The sequence below is a fragment of the Scyliorhinus canicula genome, chromosome 10 (genome assembly GCF_902713615.1).
Source record: "Scyliorhinus canicula chromosome 10, sScyCan1.1, whole genome shotgun sequence".
NCBI lineage: Eukaryota > Metazoa > Chordata > Chondrichthyes > Carcharhiniformes > Scyliorhinidae > Scyliorhinus > Scyliorhinus canicula.
The window spans coordinates 180,418,309-180,435,068 of NC_052155.1; the positions used below are offsets into that span (position 1 = coordinate 180,418,309).

At 47.4% G+C, this 16,760-nt stretch overlaps 1 protein-coding gene across 3 annotated transcripts in view; it reads right to left on the bottom strand.

Moving 5' to 3' along the window:
• Nucleotides 1-16,760, bottom strand: part of nfatc1 (nuclear factor of activated T cells 1) — a 280,623-nt gene that overhangs the window by 239,503 nt on the left and 24,360 nt on the right. For all 3 annotated transcript variants that reach the window (XM_038810247.1, XM_038810248.1, XM_038810249.1), the window contains exon 3: nt 15,873-16,032. In XM_038810247.1, the coding sequence (XP_038666175.1) occupies nt 15,873-16,032 (160 nt within the window). The remainder of the gene's footprint in view (nt 1-15,872; nt 16,033-16,760) is intronic.

The window sequence follows — 16,760 nt, forward strand, 5'->3', positions numbered from 1 at the left end:
TGTTTAAAAAAAAATATTCAACCGCTCCACAATTTCTGAAAACTGACCGAGCATCTAGGAAGTTCAACCTCAAATAACAGCCAACAGGATGTTAAGCATAGGAGAGGTGCACCTTATCTCAAAACTTTGCTTACATCAGTAAACTGCAAACTGCTGACATGATGTACATCACCGTGGCCAATAATGCGAGGATCTGGACACTGAATGCGCCTCTGATCACCTTCCTCCTTAAAACAACAGTGTTTCCTGCTGTTGAACAAGCTATAGATTCCACGTTTACTGCTCTGTGCACTGTTGTGGTCTCCAGCAGCTGCATGTTGACTTTTTTTTATTTTGGTAAACCACATTTTTGAAGTTCACAAGAATATGCTTGTTATGCCTGTGAAAGAGGCAGAATCACTTTTTTTTTCCCGCCCTCTGGCACTCTGCAGACCACAGTTTAACAACTGTCACAAAAACCAACTAAGCCCCGAACAGTTGGAGGTACCCGCCTCCATCGGTAAGGCTTCCGTAGGTGATTGTAATAATTCGATTTCATCGCAAGTCTTAAACACAAGTTTTTCCAAGTGTCACAAACAACAAGAAGCAGCTTTTATGTCCAAAATCATTTTCATTTCAGCTATAAGAGGACTCAAATGTTCCTGAATCTACATGACCTTGCAAGCCTTCAGAAAGAAAAGAGGAAGAGAGAAAACAGAGAATCACTGATCTGTTAACCTTACACCAATAAATGGGAAAATATAAAAATTTATGATAAAAAGTGTGATAACTGCACACTTAACAAATAATGATCTGATTGCGCATAGTCAGCATGGATTTATAAATGGGAAATCATGTTTGACGAAATTATCTTCTTTAAAATAAATTTAGAGTACCCAATTAAGGGGCAATTTAGCGTGGCCAATCCACCTATCCTGCACATCATTTGGGTTGTGGGGGTGAAACCCACGCAGACACGGGGAGAATGTGCAAACTCCACACGGACAGTGACCCAGAGCCGGGATTCGAACCCGGGTCCTCAGCGCCGTAGGCAGCAATGCTAACCACTGTGCCACCGTGCTGCCCTGACGAAATTATCTTTTGAGGATGTTACTGGCAGTGTAGATAAGGGGGGAACCAGTAGATGTGGTGTATTTGGATTTTCAGAAGGCTTTCGCTAAGTTCCCGCAGAGAAGGTAGTCAATAAAATTAGAGCAAAGAGACTTCAAGAGGATTATGGACAGGCTAAGTGAGTGGGCAAGAGCATGGCAGATGACATATTGTGTGGAAATATGTGAGGTTATCTATTTTGGTAGGAAAAACAGAAATTGAAATAATGTATTAAATGAGGAGAGATTGGGAAAGGGACTTGATGTCCTTGCTCATCAGTCACTGAAAGCAAAGATGCAGGTGCAGCAAGGAATTAGGAAGGCAATTAGTACGTTGGCCTTTATCACAAGAGGATTTGAGTACACGAGGAAAGATGTCTTGCTTATATTGCGTAGAACCTTGGTGAGACCACACCTGCAGTATTGTGTACAGCTTTGGTTTCCTTACCTCAGGATGGATACACCTGCCATAGGGAGTAGAGCGGAGGTTCACCAGAGTAAATCCTGGGATGATGGGATTGCCTGATGAAGAGAGATTGAGGAGACAGGGCCTGTATTCCCTCGAGTCAGAAGACTGAGAGGTGGTTGCAGTGAAACCTACTAAAGACTCACAGGGATCGACAGGGTAGATGCAGGAAGGGTGCTTCTCCCTCGCAGGGGGATCTGGGATCAAGGAACACAATCGCAGAATATGGGATGAGCCATTTAGGACTGAAATGAGGAGGAATTCCTTCACTCACAGGGCAGCAAATCTTTGGAATTCTCTACCCCAGAGAAATGTGGAAGCCCAATCATCGAGTAAGTTCTGGGCAAAAATCGATAAGATTTCTGGATACTAATGATATCAAGGGACGTGGGAATATTACAGAAAAGTGGCGTTGGGGTAAGTGAGTAAAATAGATGATAACGGTATTCAAATTATACTGATAGATAATACGTATGAACGCGTATAGGGGTGAGATTTTAACTAGCGGGTGGCTAACTGGCTGAAGTGCTGACAGGAGGCCGAACCAGTTTGAAAACAACTTGCAATTATGCTAAGATAATACCTTTTCTGAAGTACCTCTACTGTTGTAATGTTGGGAAAGCAGAAGCCAATTTATGCACACCAACTCCTGCAGACAGCAATATCAGGCTGCATTTATGGCTCCGTCGCAATTCGGAGGCCAAAAAATGCGTGCAGCCCATTGAAATGCTCTCACCTTCGGCGGGAACAGAAATTCCAGCCAGCAGGAAGGGACTTAAAATTCTGCCATAATACTGACCAGATAATCTGTTCTTCGTAATGTCAATTAAGGAAGAAATATTGGGCAGGACACTGGAAATAACTCCCCTGTTCTCTGTGAAATAGTGCAGTGGGATCTTTTAACTCCACCTGGGGCCTAGGTTTGACAACTTATCCAAACAAAATGGCGCCTTCAACAGTGCAGAGCTCCCCTCAGTATTAAAATAAATACAAACATGTTGAATATACTTAGTGGGTCAAGTAGCACCTGTTTCCGGTTAATGACCTTTCACCAAAACAGAAGCAAGATAGGAATGAAACTGAAATTAAAAAATGAAATGAAAATCGCTTATTGTCACAAGTAGGCTTCAAATGAAGTTACTGTGAAAAGCCCCTAGTCGCCACATTCCAGCACCTGTTCGGGGAGGCTGGTACGGGAATTGAACCCGCGCTGCTGGCCTGCCTTGGTCTGCTTTAAAAGCTAGCTATTTAGCCCTGTGCTAAACCAGCCCCTGGTTGAGCGGCACGGTGGTTAGCACTGCTGCCTCACAGCACCAGGGACCCGGGTTTGATCCCGACCTCGGGTGACTGTGTGGAGTTTGCACTTTCTCCCCGTGTCTGCGTGGGTTTCCTCCAGGTGTTCCGGTTTCCTCCCACAGTCCAGAGATGTGCAGGTTAGGTGGATTGGCCATGCTAAATTGCCACTTAGTGTCCAAAAAGCTTAGGTGTGGTTACGGGGATGGGCAGGGGCGTGGGTGGGGTGCTCCTTCAACAGGTCAGTGCAGACTTGATGGGCCAAATGGCCTCCTTCTGCACTGCAGGGATTCTATGATCCGATGAATGAAGGAATTGGTCATCCAGTAGAATGGGTGGATAGGGTTAAGAAGAGCATAAAAGGAAGGTTCGTGATAGGGTGGAGAGCCAGAGAGATTAAATTAGAAAGTTTGCATGACGTGAAAGGCAAAGAAAGTGATAATCAGAATAGTAGACAAACAAAGGTTATGTCCAAATGAGGCAGGTATACCTGTGTAGCACCATCTATTGTGTAGCACCATCTACTGTGTAGCACCATCTACTGTGTAGCACCCATCTACTGTGTAGCACCCATCTACTGTGTAGAACCCATCTACTGTGTAGCACCATCTACTGTGTAGCACCCATCTACTGTGTAGCACCCATCTACTGTGTAGCACCATCTACTGTGTAACACCCACCTACTGTGTAGCACCCATCTACTGTGTACCACCCATCTACTGTGTAGCACCATCTACTGTGTAGCACCCATCTACTGTGTAGCACCCATCTACTGTGTAGCAACCACCTACTGTGTAGGACCATCTACTGTGTAGCAACCACCTACTGTGTAGCACCCATCTACTGTGTAGCACAGAACAGGCCCTTCGGCCCTTGATGTTGTGCCGAGCAATGATCACCCTACTCAAACCCACGTATCCACCCTATACCCATAACCCAACAACCCCCCCCTTAACCTTACTTTTTTTTTTAGGACACTACGGGTAATTTAGCATAGCCAATCCACCTAACCCGCACATCTTTGGACTGTGGGAGGAAACCGGAGCACCCGGAGGAAAACCACGCACACGCGGGGAGGACGTGCAGACTCCGCACAGACAGTGACCCAGCCGGGAATCGAACCTGGGACCCTGGAGCTGTGAAGCATTTATGCTAACCACCATGCTACCGTGCTGCCCTTCTACTGTGTAGCACCCACCTATGGTGTAGCACCCATCTAATGTGTAGCAACCATCTACTGTGTAGCAACCATCTACTGTGTAGAACCCACCTACTGTGTAGCACCATCTACTGTGTAGCAACCACCTACTGTGTAGCACCATCTACTGTGTAGCACCATCTACTGTGTAGCAACCACCTACTGTGTAGCAACCACCTACTGTGCAGCATCCATCTACTGTGCAGCATCCATCTACTGTGCAGCATCCATCTACTGTGTAGCACCATCTACTGTGTAGCACCATCTACTGTGCAGCATCCATCTACTGTGTAGCACCATCTACTGTGTAGCACCATCTACTGTGTAGCACCATCTACTGTGTAGCAACCACCTACTGTGCAGCATCCATCTACTGTGCAGCATCCATCTACTGTGTAGCACCATCTACTGTGTAGCACCATCTACTGTGTAGCACCATCTACTGTGTAGCAACCACCTACTGTGTAGCAACCACCTACTGTGCAGCATCCATCTACTGTGTAGCACCATCTACTGTGTAGCACCATCTACTGTGTAGCACCCATCTACTGTGTAGCACCATCTACTGTGTAGCACCATCTACTGTGTAGCAACCATCTACTGCGCAGCATCCATCTACTGTGTAGCAACCACCTACTGTGTAACAACCACCTACTGTGTAGGACCATCTACTGTGTAGCACCATCTACTGTTTAGCACCATCTACTGTGTAGCACCATCTACTGTGTAGCACCCATCTACTGTGTAGCACCATCTACTGTGTAGCACCATCTACTGTGTAGAACCCATCTACTGTGTAGCACCATCTACTGTGTAGCACCCATCTACTGTGTAGCACCCATCTACTGTGTAGCACCATCTACTGTGTAGCACCCACCTACTGTGTAGCACCCATCTACTGTGTACCACCCATCTACTGTGTAGCACCATCTACTGTGTAGCACCCATCTACTGTGTAGCAACCACCTACTGTGTAGGACCATCTACTGTGTAGCAACCACCTACTGTGTAGCACAGAACAGGCCCTTCGGCCCTTGATGTTGTGCCGAGCAATGATCACCCTACTCAAACCCACGTATCCACCCTATACCCATAACCCAACAACCCCCCCCCCCCTTAACCTTACTTTTTTTTTTAGGACACTACGGGTAATTTAGCATAGCCAATCCACCTAACCCGCACATCTTTGGACTGTGGGAGGAAACCGGAGCACCCGGAGGAAAACCACGCACACGCGGGGAGGACGTGCAGACTCCGCACAGACAGTGACCCAGCCGGGAATCGAACCTGGGACCCTGGAGCTGTGAAGCATTTATGCTAACCACCATGCTACCGTGCTGCCCTTCTACTGTGTAGCACCCACCTATGGTGTAGCACCCATCTAATGTGTAGCAACCATCTACTGTGTAGCAACCATCTACTGTGTAGAACCCACCTACTGTGTAGCACCCATCTACTGTGTAGCACCCACTTACTGTGTAGCACCATCTACTGTGTAGAACCCACCTACTGTGTAGCACCATCTACTGTGTAGCAACCACCTACTGTGTAGCACCATCTACTGTGTAGCACCATCTACTGTGTAGCAACCACCTACTGTGTAGCAACCGCCTACTGTGCAGCATCCATCTACTGTGTAGCACCATCTACTGTGTAGCACCATCTGCTGTGTAGCACCATCTACTGTGTAGCAACCACCTACTGTGTAGCAACCACCTACTGTGCAGCATCCATCTACTGTGTAGCACCATCTACTGTGTAGCACCATCTACTGTGTAGCACCCATCTACTGTGTAGCACCCACCTACTGTGTAGCAACCACCTACTGTGCAGCATCCATCTACTGTGTAGCACCATCTACTGTGTAGCACCATCTACTGTGTAGCAACCATCTACTGCGCAGCATCCATCTACTGTGTAGCAACCACCTACTGTGTAACAACCACCTACTGTGTAGGACCATCTACTGTGTAGCACCATCTACTGTTTAGCACCATCTACTGTGTAGCACCATCTACTGTGTAGCACCATCTACTGTGTAGCACCCATCTACTGTGTAGCACCATCTACTGTGTAGCAACCACCTACTGTGTAGCACCCATCCTAAAATGCACCTGTCCTAAAATGTAAGGTTAAGGGGGGGTTGTTAGGTTACGGGTATAGGGTGGATACGTGGGTTTGAGTAGGGTGATCATTGCTCGGCACAACATCGAGGGCCGAAGGGCCTGTTCTGTGCTGTGCTGTTCTATGTTCTATGTTCTATCTACTGTGTAGCACCATCTACTGTGTAGCACCATCTACTGTGTAGCAGCCATCTACTGTGTAGCACCATGTACTGTGTAGCAACCATCTACTGTGTAGCACCCACCTACTGTGTAGCACCATCTACTGTGTAACAACCATCTACTGTGTAGCACCATCTACTGTGTAGCAACCATCTACTGTGTAGCACCATCTACTGTGTAGCACCCACCTACTGTGTAGCACCATCTACTGTATAACAACCATCTACTGTGTAGCAACCATCTACTGTGTAGCACCCACCTACTGTGTAGCACCATCTACTGTGTAACAACCATCTACTGTGTAGCACCATCTACTGTGTAACAACCACCTACTGTGTAGGACCATCTACTGTGTAGCACCATCTACTGTGTAGCACCATCTACTGTGTAGCACCATCTACTGTGTAGCAGCATCTACTGTGTAGCACCCATCTACTGTGTAGCACCCACCTACTGTGTAGCAACCACCTACTGTGTAGCAACCACCTACTGTGCAGCACCCATCTACTGTGTAGCAACCACCTACTGTGTAGCACCCATCCTAAAATGCACCTGTCCTAAAATGTAAGGTTAAGGGGGGGTTGTTAGGTTACGGGTATAGGGTGGATACGTGGGTTTGAGTAGGGTGATCATTGCTCGGCACAACATCGAGGGCCGAAGTCCCTGTTCTGTGCTGTACTGTTCTATGTTCTATGTTCTATCTACTGTGTAGCACCATCTACTGTGTAATAACCATCTACTGTGTAGCACCATCTACTGTGTAGCAACCATCTACTGTGTAGCACCATCTACTGTGTAGCACCACCTACTGTGTAGCAACCATCTACTGTGTAGCACCCACCTACTGTGTAGCAACCATCTACTGTGTAACAACCATCTACTGTGTAGCAACCACCTACTGTGTAGCACCACCTACTCTGTGTAGCACCCATCTACTGTGTAGCACCATCTACTGTGTAGCCCCATCTACTGTGTAGCAACCATCTACTGTGTAGCACCATCTACTGTGTAGCACCATCTACTGTGTAGCAACCACCTACTGTGTAGCACCATCTACTGTGTAGCACCATCTACTGTGTAGCAGCATCTACTGTGTAGCACCCATCTACTGTGTAGCACCATCTACTGTGTAGCACCCATCTACTGTGTAGCACCATCTACTGTGTAGCACCCATCTACTGTGTAGCACCCATCTACTGTGTAGCAACCATCTACTGTGTAGCACCATCTACTGTGTAGCAACCACCTACTGTGTAGCACCATCTACTGTGTAGTACCATCTACTGTGTAGCACCATCTACTGTGTAGCACCATCTACTGTGTAGCAACCACCTACTGTGTAGCCCCATCTACTGTGTAGCAACCATCTACTGTGTAGCACCATCTACTGTGTAGCAACCACCTACTGTGTAGCACCATCTACTGTGTAGTACCATCTACTGTGTAGCACCATCTACTGTGTAGCAGCATCTACTGTGTAGCACCATCTACTGTGTAGCACCATCTACTGTGTAGCAACCATCTACTGTGTAGCACCATCTACTGTGTAGCAACCACCTACTGTGTAGCACCATCTACTGTGTAGCAACCACCTACTGTGTAGCACCATCTACCGTGTAGCACCATCTACTGTGTAGCACCCACCTACTGTGTATGACCATCTACTGTGTAGCACCCATCTACAGTGTAGCACCATCTTAAGTGTAGCACCATCTACTGTGTAGCAACCACCTGTGTAGCAACAATCTGAATTCAACCTGAAGAGTTAATTTTTAGAATTTTAGAATTTACAGTGCAGAAGGAGGCCATTCGGCCCATCGAGTCTGCACCGGCTCTTGGAAAGAGCACCCTACCCAAGGTCAACACCTCTACCTTATCCCCATATCCCAGTAACCCCACCCAACACCAAGGGCAATTTTGCACACTAAGGGCAATTTATCATGGCCAATCCACCGAACCTGCACATCTTTGGACTGCGGGAGGAAACCGGAGCACCCGGAGGAAACCCACGCACACACGGGGAGGATGTGCAGACTGCACTAAGACAGTAACCCAAGCCGGAATCGAACCTGGGACCCTGGAGCTGTGAAGCAATTGTGCTATCCACAAGGCTACCGTGCTTAAAGAAGAAGAAGCCAGAAAGCAAACAACAAAAACAAAAGACAAAGAACAAGATGATGGCAGAGGGTACGATCTAAAGTTGTTGAACTCAATATTGACTGTAGGAGGCTGCAGAGTGCCAAAGTGAAAGGTAAGAAGGTGCTGCTCCTTGATTTTACGTTCAGTTTCATTAGAATATTGACAGGCGAAAGACAAAAAGTTCGGAATAGGAGCAAAGTGGAGAGTTACAATGACAAGCGACAAGAAGGTCAGGGCTATGCCTGCGGACTGAACGGAAGTGTTCCACAAACAGGTCACCCAGTCCATGTTTGGCCTTCCCAGATGTAGAGGAGACCACATCGTGAACAGTGAGGCGAGTGATACTACAGTGATGGGCAACCTGGGCTGGTGAGTGGCCGCATGAGTGACCCTCCTTTCTCTCAGTGAGTCACAAGATTGATATCGGGGCTCGTTCACTGACATGACCCCCATGAATAAGATTAATTACATTTAATACATGGCAAATATTTCATAACGAGTTATAGAAAATGCTTAATTATTCATTTTTAGTAGAAATGTCATCAACTTCAAATGGCAAAAGCAAAATGAATATTTACCCTTTGGACACAGAGGGAGCGCACCGCTCTCACGGTCAATGTAGTGAGCAATCAGCACGCATCTCATTTCACTCGCCCTCGCTTTACATGTGCAAAAACCTACGCGGGTGGAAATCAGCGGAATGTGGCAACTCTAAATGCCACATGAGCCACACTTAGAACCCAGATGGACGCCGTGTGCCCCCCATGCCGCAGGTTGCCCACCACTGGTATACTAAATAGAAAGAGGTACAAGTTGCAACTCCTGCACTTGCACGAAAAAGTGAAAGACAGGGAAGGACTGAGGGGAAAATTGATAGGTCGTGAAGGACTGAAGAGCGGACCAGGGTGTCGCAGAGGGCACAGTCCCTTTGGTATGCTGAAAGGGGAGGACAGGGGAAGATGTGTTTGGCCATGGCATCATGCTGGAGCTGGCTCCCTCAGTACTAATCTGGAGTGTCGGCCTTAATTTCTGTGGTCAAATCCTGGCCTGAGAATTGAAGCCACAACCTTCACATTCAGAGGCGTGAGCGCAACCCTTTGTCTCTCGGTTCACGCAGAAAGGTTGGGCCTCATTAACGTAAGAGAAGTGGATTGTGTTTGGTTTCAACGGAACTGAAAAGCAGGTAGCAGCCAAATCAGCAATAAAAAACAGTTTTATACTTAAATGTCAAGTTGAAAAGATTAATCCCCGGATAGCTTCAATACTGCTGTTGGCCGTCTAAAAATCATAGCTTAATAATAGTTAAGCAACATTTCAACTGAAACTCCAGACATTATAGCATAAATGTACAGGCACATTTTCTCTTGTGAGCAAAGATAAAGAAAAATGGTTTGACCAAATTATTATAACGTTATTTCAATTTAGTGGGAAAATATTTGTTTTGCTTTGCATGCAGGGGAAAATACACCCTTTTATTTCCTCCAACTCAGCATTCTGGTTTTTGAATATGTTTTTTGAACTTGTGGCTACAACATTGTGGCCTCAATAGATTCCACCTCATATCTCCCTATAATTGTATGCTTGTAGCAAGTGTAACTACCACCCTCCCCCTCTACTCTATGAAGATTCAGAAAGGAGCCAACTGCACCTAGACAAAAATAATTCACAATTATTGTGGAACAGATGATCCAGTATAATATTGTCTTAGCAAGATACTAATAGAGAATGGATAAAGACTGATATTTATAGTTATAAACCCCGATTTAAAACTAATCATACAGAAGATTTATGGGCAATATATGTATTTCATATGTTTACACTGCATCCAAATTAAAACTTTAATGTCCCTCATTTTGAAACCGCCCCTCCTGGAATAAATTGAACAGCACATTCATCAGAAATGTCAAACTAAGTTCTGATGCAAAATGAAAACTGAAATGATTAAATCTTTCTTGTAAATTATAACTTTCATTGGCGTTAATGCAGAAACGCAGCAGTGCAGTGTACTAAAGCAAGCAAACGCAATTTTTGAAACCAAGTATGTCATATTAGGGGGCAGCATGGTGGCGCAGTGGTTAGCATTGCTGCCTCACGGCGCCAAGGTCCCAGGTTCGATCCCGGTTCTGGGTCACTGTCCGTGCGGAGTTTGCACATTCTACCCTTGTTTGCGTGGGTTTCGCCCCCACAACCCAAAGATGTGCAGGGTAGATGGATTGATCATGCTAAAATTGCCCCTTAATTGGAAAAAATGAATTGGGTACTCTAAATTTTAATAAAAGTATGTCATATTAGATCCTGGTCTGAAACCACACAACAGCGGGAAAAGTTTTCGACATAATGTTTCGAAATGAGCGATGGTGGTATAAATTACATTTTGCACAAACATAGTGGGCGGAATTCTCCGCTCCCCACGTGGTAGAGCGCGTGGTAGAATCGTGGGAGGGCCTCCCGACATTTTTTACGCCCCCCTGGCGCCCCCAGCGATTCTCCTCCCTGCTCGTAAAAATCGGCGCTCGCCGTTTTTCACGGCGAACGGCGATTCTCCGAGCCCGATGGCCCGAGCGGCCGGCCCTTCACGCCCGTTTCACCACGGCAGCAACCACGCCTGGTCGCTGCATTCGTGAAACGGGCGCCAGATGCCCGTTTGGGGCATCTAGGGGCCCGATTGGGACGGGAGCACCACGACTGTGCTCGGGAGGGGACACGCCCGCGATCGGTGCCCACCGATCATCGGGCCAGCGTCCAAAACGGACGCACTCTTTCCCCTCCACCGCCCGGCAAGATCAAGCCGCCACGTCTTGCCGGGCGGCTGAGGAGAAAGACGGCCACCGCGCATGCGCGGGTTCGTGCCGTCTGCGCGATGAAGTCATCCGCGCATACGCGGGTTGGAACCGGCAACCCGCGCATGCGTGGATGACTTCACATTCTCGGCGTGACGAGGTCGCTGCCGAGAAAGACGGAGGCCCGCTCCTAGCCCCCTGGGTGGGGGTGAATTAGGTGCGGGGAGTGGGCTCCGAGGCCATTGTGAACCTCGGCCGAGTTCACGACGACCTTCACGAATTCGGCCCCCTGCAGAGAATTCCGCCCAGTGAATGTATATTTGTGACAAAGGAAGATGCCCAATTAACTACTTCAGAGGGCAGAGGGAAGAATTGCAAAATGAGTTGGCAACTTCAGAGCAGAGGGCAGCATGGTGGCGTAATGGTTAGCACTGCTGCCTCACGGCGGCGAGGTCCCAGGTTCTAAACTGGCTCTGGGTCACTGTCCGTGTGGAGTTTGCACATTCTCCCCCTGTTTGCGTGGGTTTCGCCCCCACAACCCAAAGATGTGCAGGGTAGGTGGGTTGGCCACGCTAAATTGCCCCTTAATTGGAAAAAATGAATTGGGTACACTAAATTTACTTATAAAATCATCAGAGCTGTGGGTCAGGTAAGGCACAGTGGGAGATGCGCCAGCACACTTCTACCCAACACTTGGAGTCATAAGCAAAAACACGCTGCTTTTTATGACAGAAAACTGCAGTACTAAATGAATCAGTTCAAAAATTTGTACCAGACATGGCACGATATTGAAGAAGTGTCTCACCATAGTAATGATTCAGGGTGGCTACATTATAAACTGTCCCTTTCCACGGGATTCCATGACCAAAGGAAATAACTTGCTTGTACCTACCCTATTGTGGAGGTCAGTGGGTAGTGCCACGACCTCTGAGACAGATGCTCCAGGGTGAAGACCCACCCCTGGACTTTATGGCCAAGGAGGTCGCACTCATAACTCGGCCAAACAGGTTAAGTATCAACCTGCAAATCCTTCCCACACACTGTTGAGTTATGTACTCTGGGATAACACAGGCTGCAACTGGATGCAGCTTTAACCAAAAGATATTCCAGACCTTGAAGTTAGTTCAATCTGATTTATTGAACCAGTAGCACAGTTAGCACAGTTCTCTATGAATTCGACTCTCTGCTAACCGAAGTGTGGTTACTCTGTCTGACTGAACCAGACTAGCTCTGAGCCACGTGCTGGAGGTGTGATACTGTACATACACCCTGACGCACACTGTAGATGTTCATCAGTGGAAAGAGGCGGAGTGTGAGTGCCTCGTGCCTTTTATAGTGAGATACCACCCCTGAGTGTCCTGCCTGCTCATTGGTCATGTCCTGTTCTCTGTGTTCATTAGCTGCCTGTCTGTGCCTGTCTGTATATCATGATCTGCACGTCTGCATATCATGACACACACCAGTGGCAGGAGAGAAGAACAGGAGAGGTTGCTGAGCAGCCATATGACAGAGAGAACATTGTCGCCTCTGCCATCGCTTATTCAGCGTTCCAGGCTGCAAAGTGCATGTTGCTGCAGCAACGCGGACTCTCCGAGTCAACTGTCGCCATCTATCCTATTGAATCATTTTAAACACTGCAATTAAATCAGATCTCAGTCGTCAAAACTCAAGGGGGGGGGGGGGGGGGGGGGGGGGGGGGGGACGATTTTCAACCCAGATTAACCATCACTGAGAATGGCGACGCGGGTGAAGAACCCGCGAGAATCAGAAAACACAATTCTCGCCGGAGAGATTGGGTTTTACGATTTTCCATGCCCATCGCCGCTAACCTAACGGAGTTCACAATCAGAACGGCCAGGAACCTCATTTAAATACATTTTCATATACTTACTGAGCGCCCTCAGCCACATGATCTGCCCCAACTGAATATTCATAACTCGCTGACGTGACATCAGGGGCGCTATTCAGCGGACATGAAACAAAGTCCACTTTCCACCGCTTTTGGTGGGGTGTTTCTGGACGGCGATAGTGCCGGAGCTTCTCCCCACCCAGGCCGCACTTTTGTTAGTTTCCTGCACTGAGGAGCTGAACTCGCCAGCAGGACCAACTCTTCGCAGAGCGGGGCGCCATTTTGACCGGCAGTCCCAGTTTCTGCACCCACCTCCCTCCTCTTTCAGGCCCCACCTCCTGCTTTCCGGAACCCCCACCTTCACCGCTCCAAACTTTCCCTAACTCCTAGAACCTCCCCTCGCCCTCTCTAATAGGCAAGGCCCACTCCCCAGGCCCAACCCCTGGCAGTGCCAACCTGACAGAGTGAATGTGGAGGGGATTTTTGTAGGAGAAACTAGAACCCGAGGACACAATCTCAGACTGAAGGGACGATCCTTTAAAACAGAGATGAGGAGGAATTTCTTCAGCCAGAGGGTGGTGAATTTGTGGAACTCTTTGCCACAGAAGGCTTTGGAGGCCAAATCACTGAGTGCCTTTGAGACAGAACTAGATAGGTTCTTGATTAATAAGGGGATCAGGGGTTATGGGTGAAGGCAGGAGAATGGAGATGAGAAATATATCAGCCGCGATTGAATGGCAGAGCAGACTCGATGGGCCGAGTGGCCTAATTCTGCTCCTATGTCTTATGGTCTTATGATGGTAGTACTAAGGTGCCCAGGTGACAGGGTACTATCCTGCCCTGTTGCTGACCATCCGGGGTCTCTAAGGTCTGGGCACAGGTTGACAGTGCGAACCTATGCCAAGGGCTATGTATGGAGCGGATCCTCTGGGGCAGCCCCATTGGGGTGGAATTCACGTTATGTTTGATGCGGGGGAGGAGCCCCCAATGCTGATGTTTGTGGTGGTAGTGTGCGGAAGTCGGGGGTGTGCATGAGAGTGCCAATGCTGATGATGAAGAATTCTGCCTTGGTGTCATTCCAGTCAATCTGCACTGTATCCCCTCCAAGGCCAATATACAAGACCCTTCCTCAGGTGCAGGGTCCAAACTTGCAGAAGGGGCATGAGCAAAGCTCCATATAGGTCAGTGTTAAAGAAAGTTTGGTTCATTTACTTAGCACCTTCTCTCTCCTCTGCACCCAATTTCCGCTCTCACTAAATTTCCTCCTTGCTACCATCTTGCCCTCATGCTCACATTTCTGTCTTTGGCCTACTGCAATGTTCCATTGAAGCCCAAAGCAAGTTTCAGTAACAGCGCCTGATTGTCCTATTCGGCACTTTACAGCCTTCTTGACCCAACATCGAGTTCAACAACTTCAGACCATTAACTCTGTCGTCCATTTTGTATTTTCCCCCTGCTATCTGTTTGTATATCATTCTCGTGTTTTGCTTTCTGGTAGCACTGAACTTTATTCTGCCATTAACACATCTGAGCCTTGAACATACTTATCGACCCAGCCTCTACAGCTGTCTGCGATAACGAATTCCACAGATTCACTACCCTCTGAGAGAAGAAATTCCTTCTCATCCCTGTTTCAAATGAACAACCCCTTATTCTGAGATTGTGGTGATATGATTTGCATAGCTGTCTGCCATTGGTGCAGAACACCGGCTTACCATTGGCCCTGGTCGGTCATGTGCCTCTCGACCGATTGGTTGAGACCAGTCATGTGACAGCTCTCCGATTGGTCGAGAGGCTGAGTTAACCACGCCTCCTTACCGAGGTATAAATAGTCGAAGCGCCCGGCGGTCGTCCATTTTATTGTAGATAACCGCAGGGCTAAGTTCTAGCTTATTAAAGCCTAACTTTTGTATAGCAACTCGTCTCTCGTGCAATTGATGGCTCATGAGAGATTATGCCCTCTGGTCCTGGACTCTTCCACAAGGGGAAACAACCTCTCAGCATCTATCCAGTCATTCTTCTAAACTCCAATGAGAACAAGCCCAACCTACTCACCCTCTCCTCATAGGGAAATCCCTCCATACCCGAGATGATCCTTGTAAACCATCTCTGGACTGTCTCCAATGCCTGTATATCTTTCCCTCAGATAAGGGGATCAAGACTGTTCACATGTATTCCAGGTGTGGTGTAACTAGTGCCTTGTATAGTTTTAGCAGGGACTTCCCTATTTTTATACTTGTGGTGAATGTGATTCACACCGGATTATAACCTGTATATACATGTGTCTATATTGTAAGTGCAGTTGCACTATCTGACCTCCAGGGGGAGTAGCTCTGGGAATGCTTGAGAGTTGTACGGGGCTCCTCCCTTGGCTCCGCCCAGGACTCCTCCCCCCGGGAGCTGCTGTATAAAGATCAGTGCCACAGGGTCAGCCGGCCAGTTCACCGAAAGTTCAACGGCTAACAGGCTGGCTCTGTTGTAAGTATATTAAAACCGCTATTCTAATCCTACAAGCACGTGTCCGTAGAATTGTTGGTTCCAACAATACTCCATTCCCTTTGAAATAAAGGCCACTCACTCACATTTCCAGAAAGAATCAAGATCAAAATGTAGGTTGCGTCCCAAAATGGAATTATTACTGTGCCACATCCTTCAGGGCACATGGTCCACACATTCCCTTTACTTCGACTAAGAAAAAAATATTTTAAGAGCAAATAGAGTGCAGATATTTCAACATCTGAAAGAAAAAGGATGTATTTATATGGCATCCATACCTGCACAATAGGGTGTCCCCCACCAGATGCCTTTACAGCTCCTCGACTCCCTTCTGTCTCATAATGTGCTCTGTGATGTGATTTTGGTTGCACCTCAACCTCAAGCTCATACGGTCCTGAATGGAACGGCAACTGCCAGTCGAGGGCAGGCAAAGAAGGGCTGAAGAGAGGAAATACATGGCATTTAGTGATCTTACAAATCTGCTTTAAACACCCCAAAATAACTGCATACATAAACAAACCTTGCATATATCACAATAAATATTTCACGTATAAATATTTATAATAAATATATTGTGAGTATAAATTAACCAACACCTGTGCAATATATGTCTGGCCAGAGGTCCTTTGAACTTAATTGAAAATAATAATTTGTTTCACTCATTTGAGACTCAAGGGGCTGAGTTCTGTGGGACACCACTGTCCTTGCCACCCTCTGGCTCACAATCCTGCCGGCTTCCCCACGTAGCATTTTGGAAGGTCTAATGCAGGTAGGGACTATACAGTGAATAGTAGAACCCTCAGGTGTATTGACAGTCAGACAGGTCTAGGTGTGCAGGTCCACAGGTCACTGAAAGGGGCAACACAGGTGGAGAAGGTAGTCAAGAAGGCATACGGCATGTTTGCCTTCGTTGGCCAGGGCATTGAGTATAAAAATTGGCAAATAATCTTGCAGCTGTATAGAACCTTAGTTAGGCCACACTTGGAGTATAGTGTTCAATTCTGGTTGCCACACTACCAGAAGGATGTGGAGGCTTTAGGGAGGGTGCAGAAGAGATTTACCAGGATGTTGCCTGGTATGGAGGGCATTAGCTATGAGGAGAGGTTGAATAATCTCGGTTTGTTCTCACTGGAATGTCGGGGGTTGAGGGGCGACCTGATAGAGGT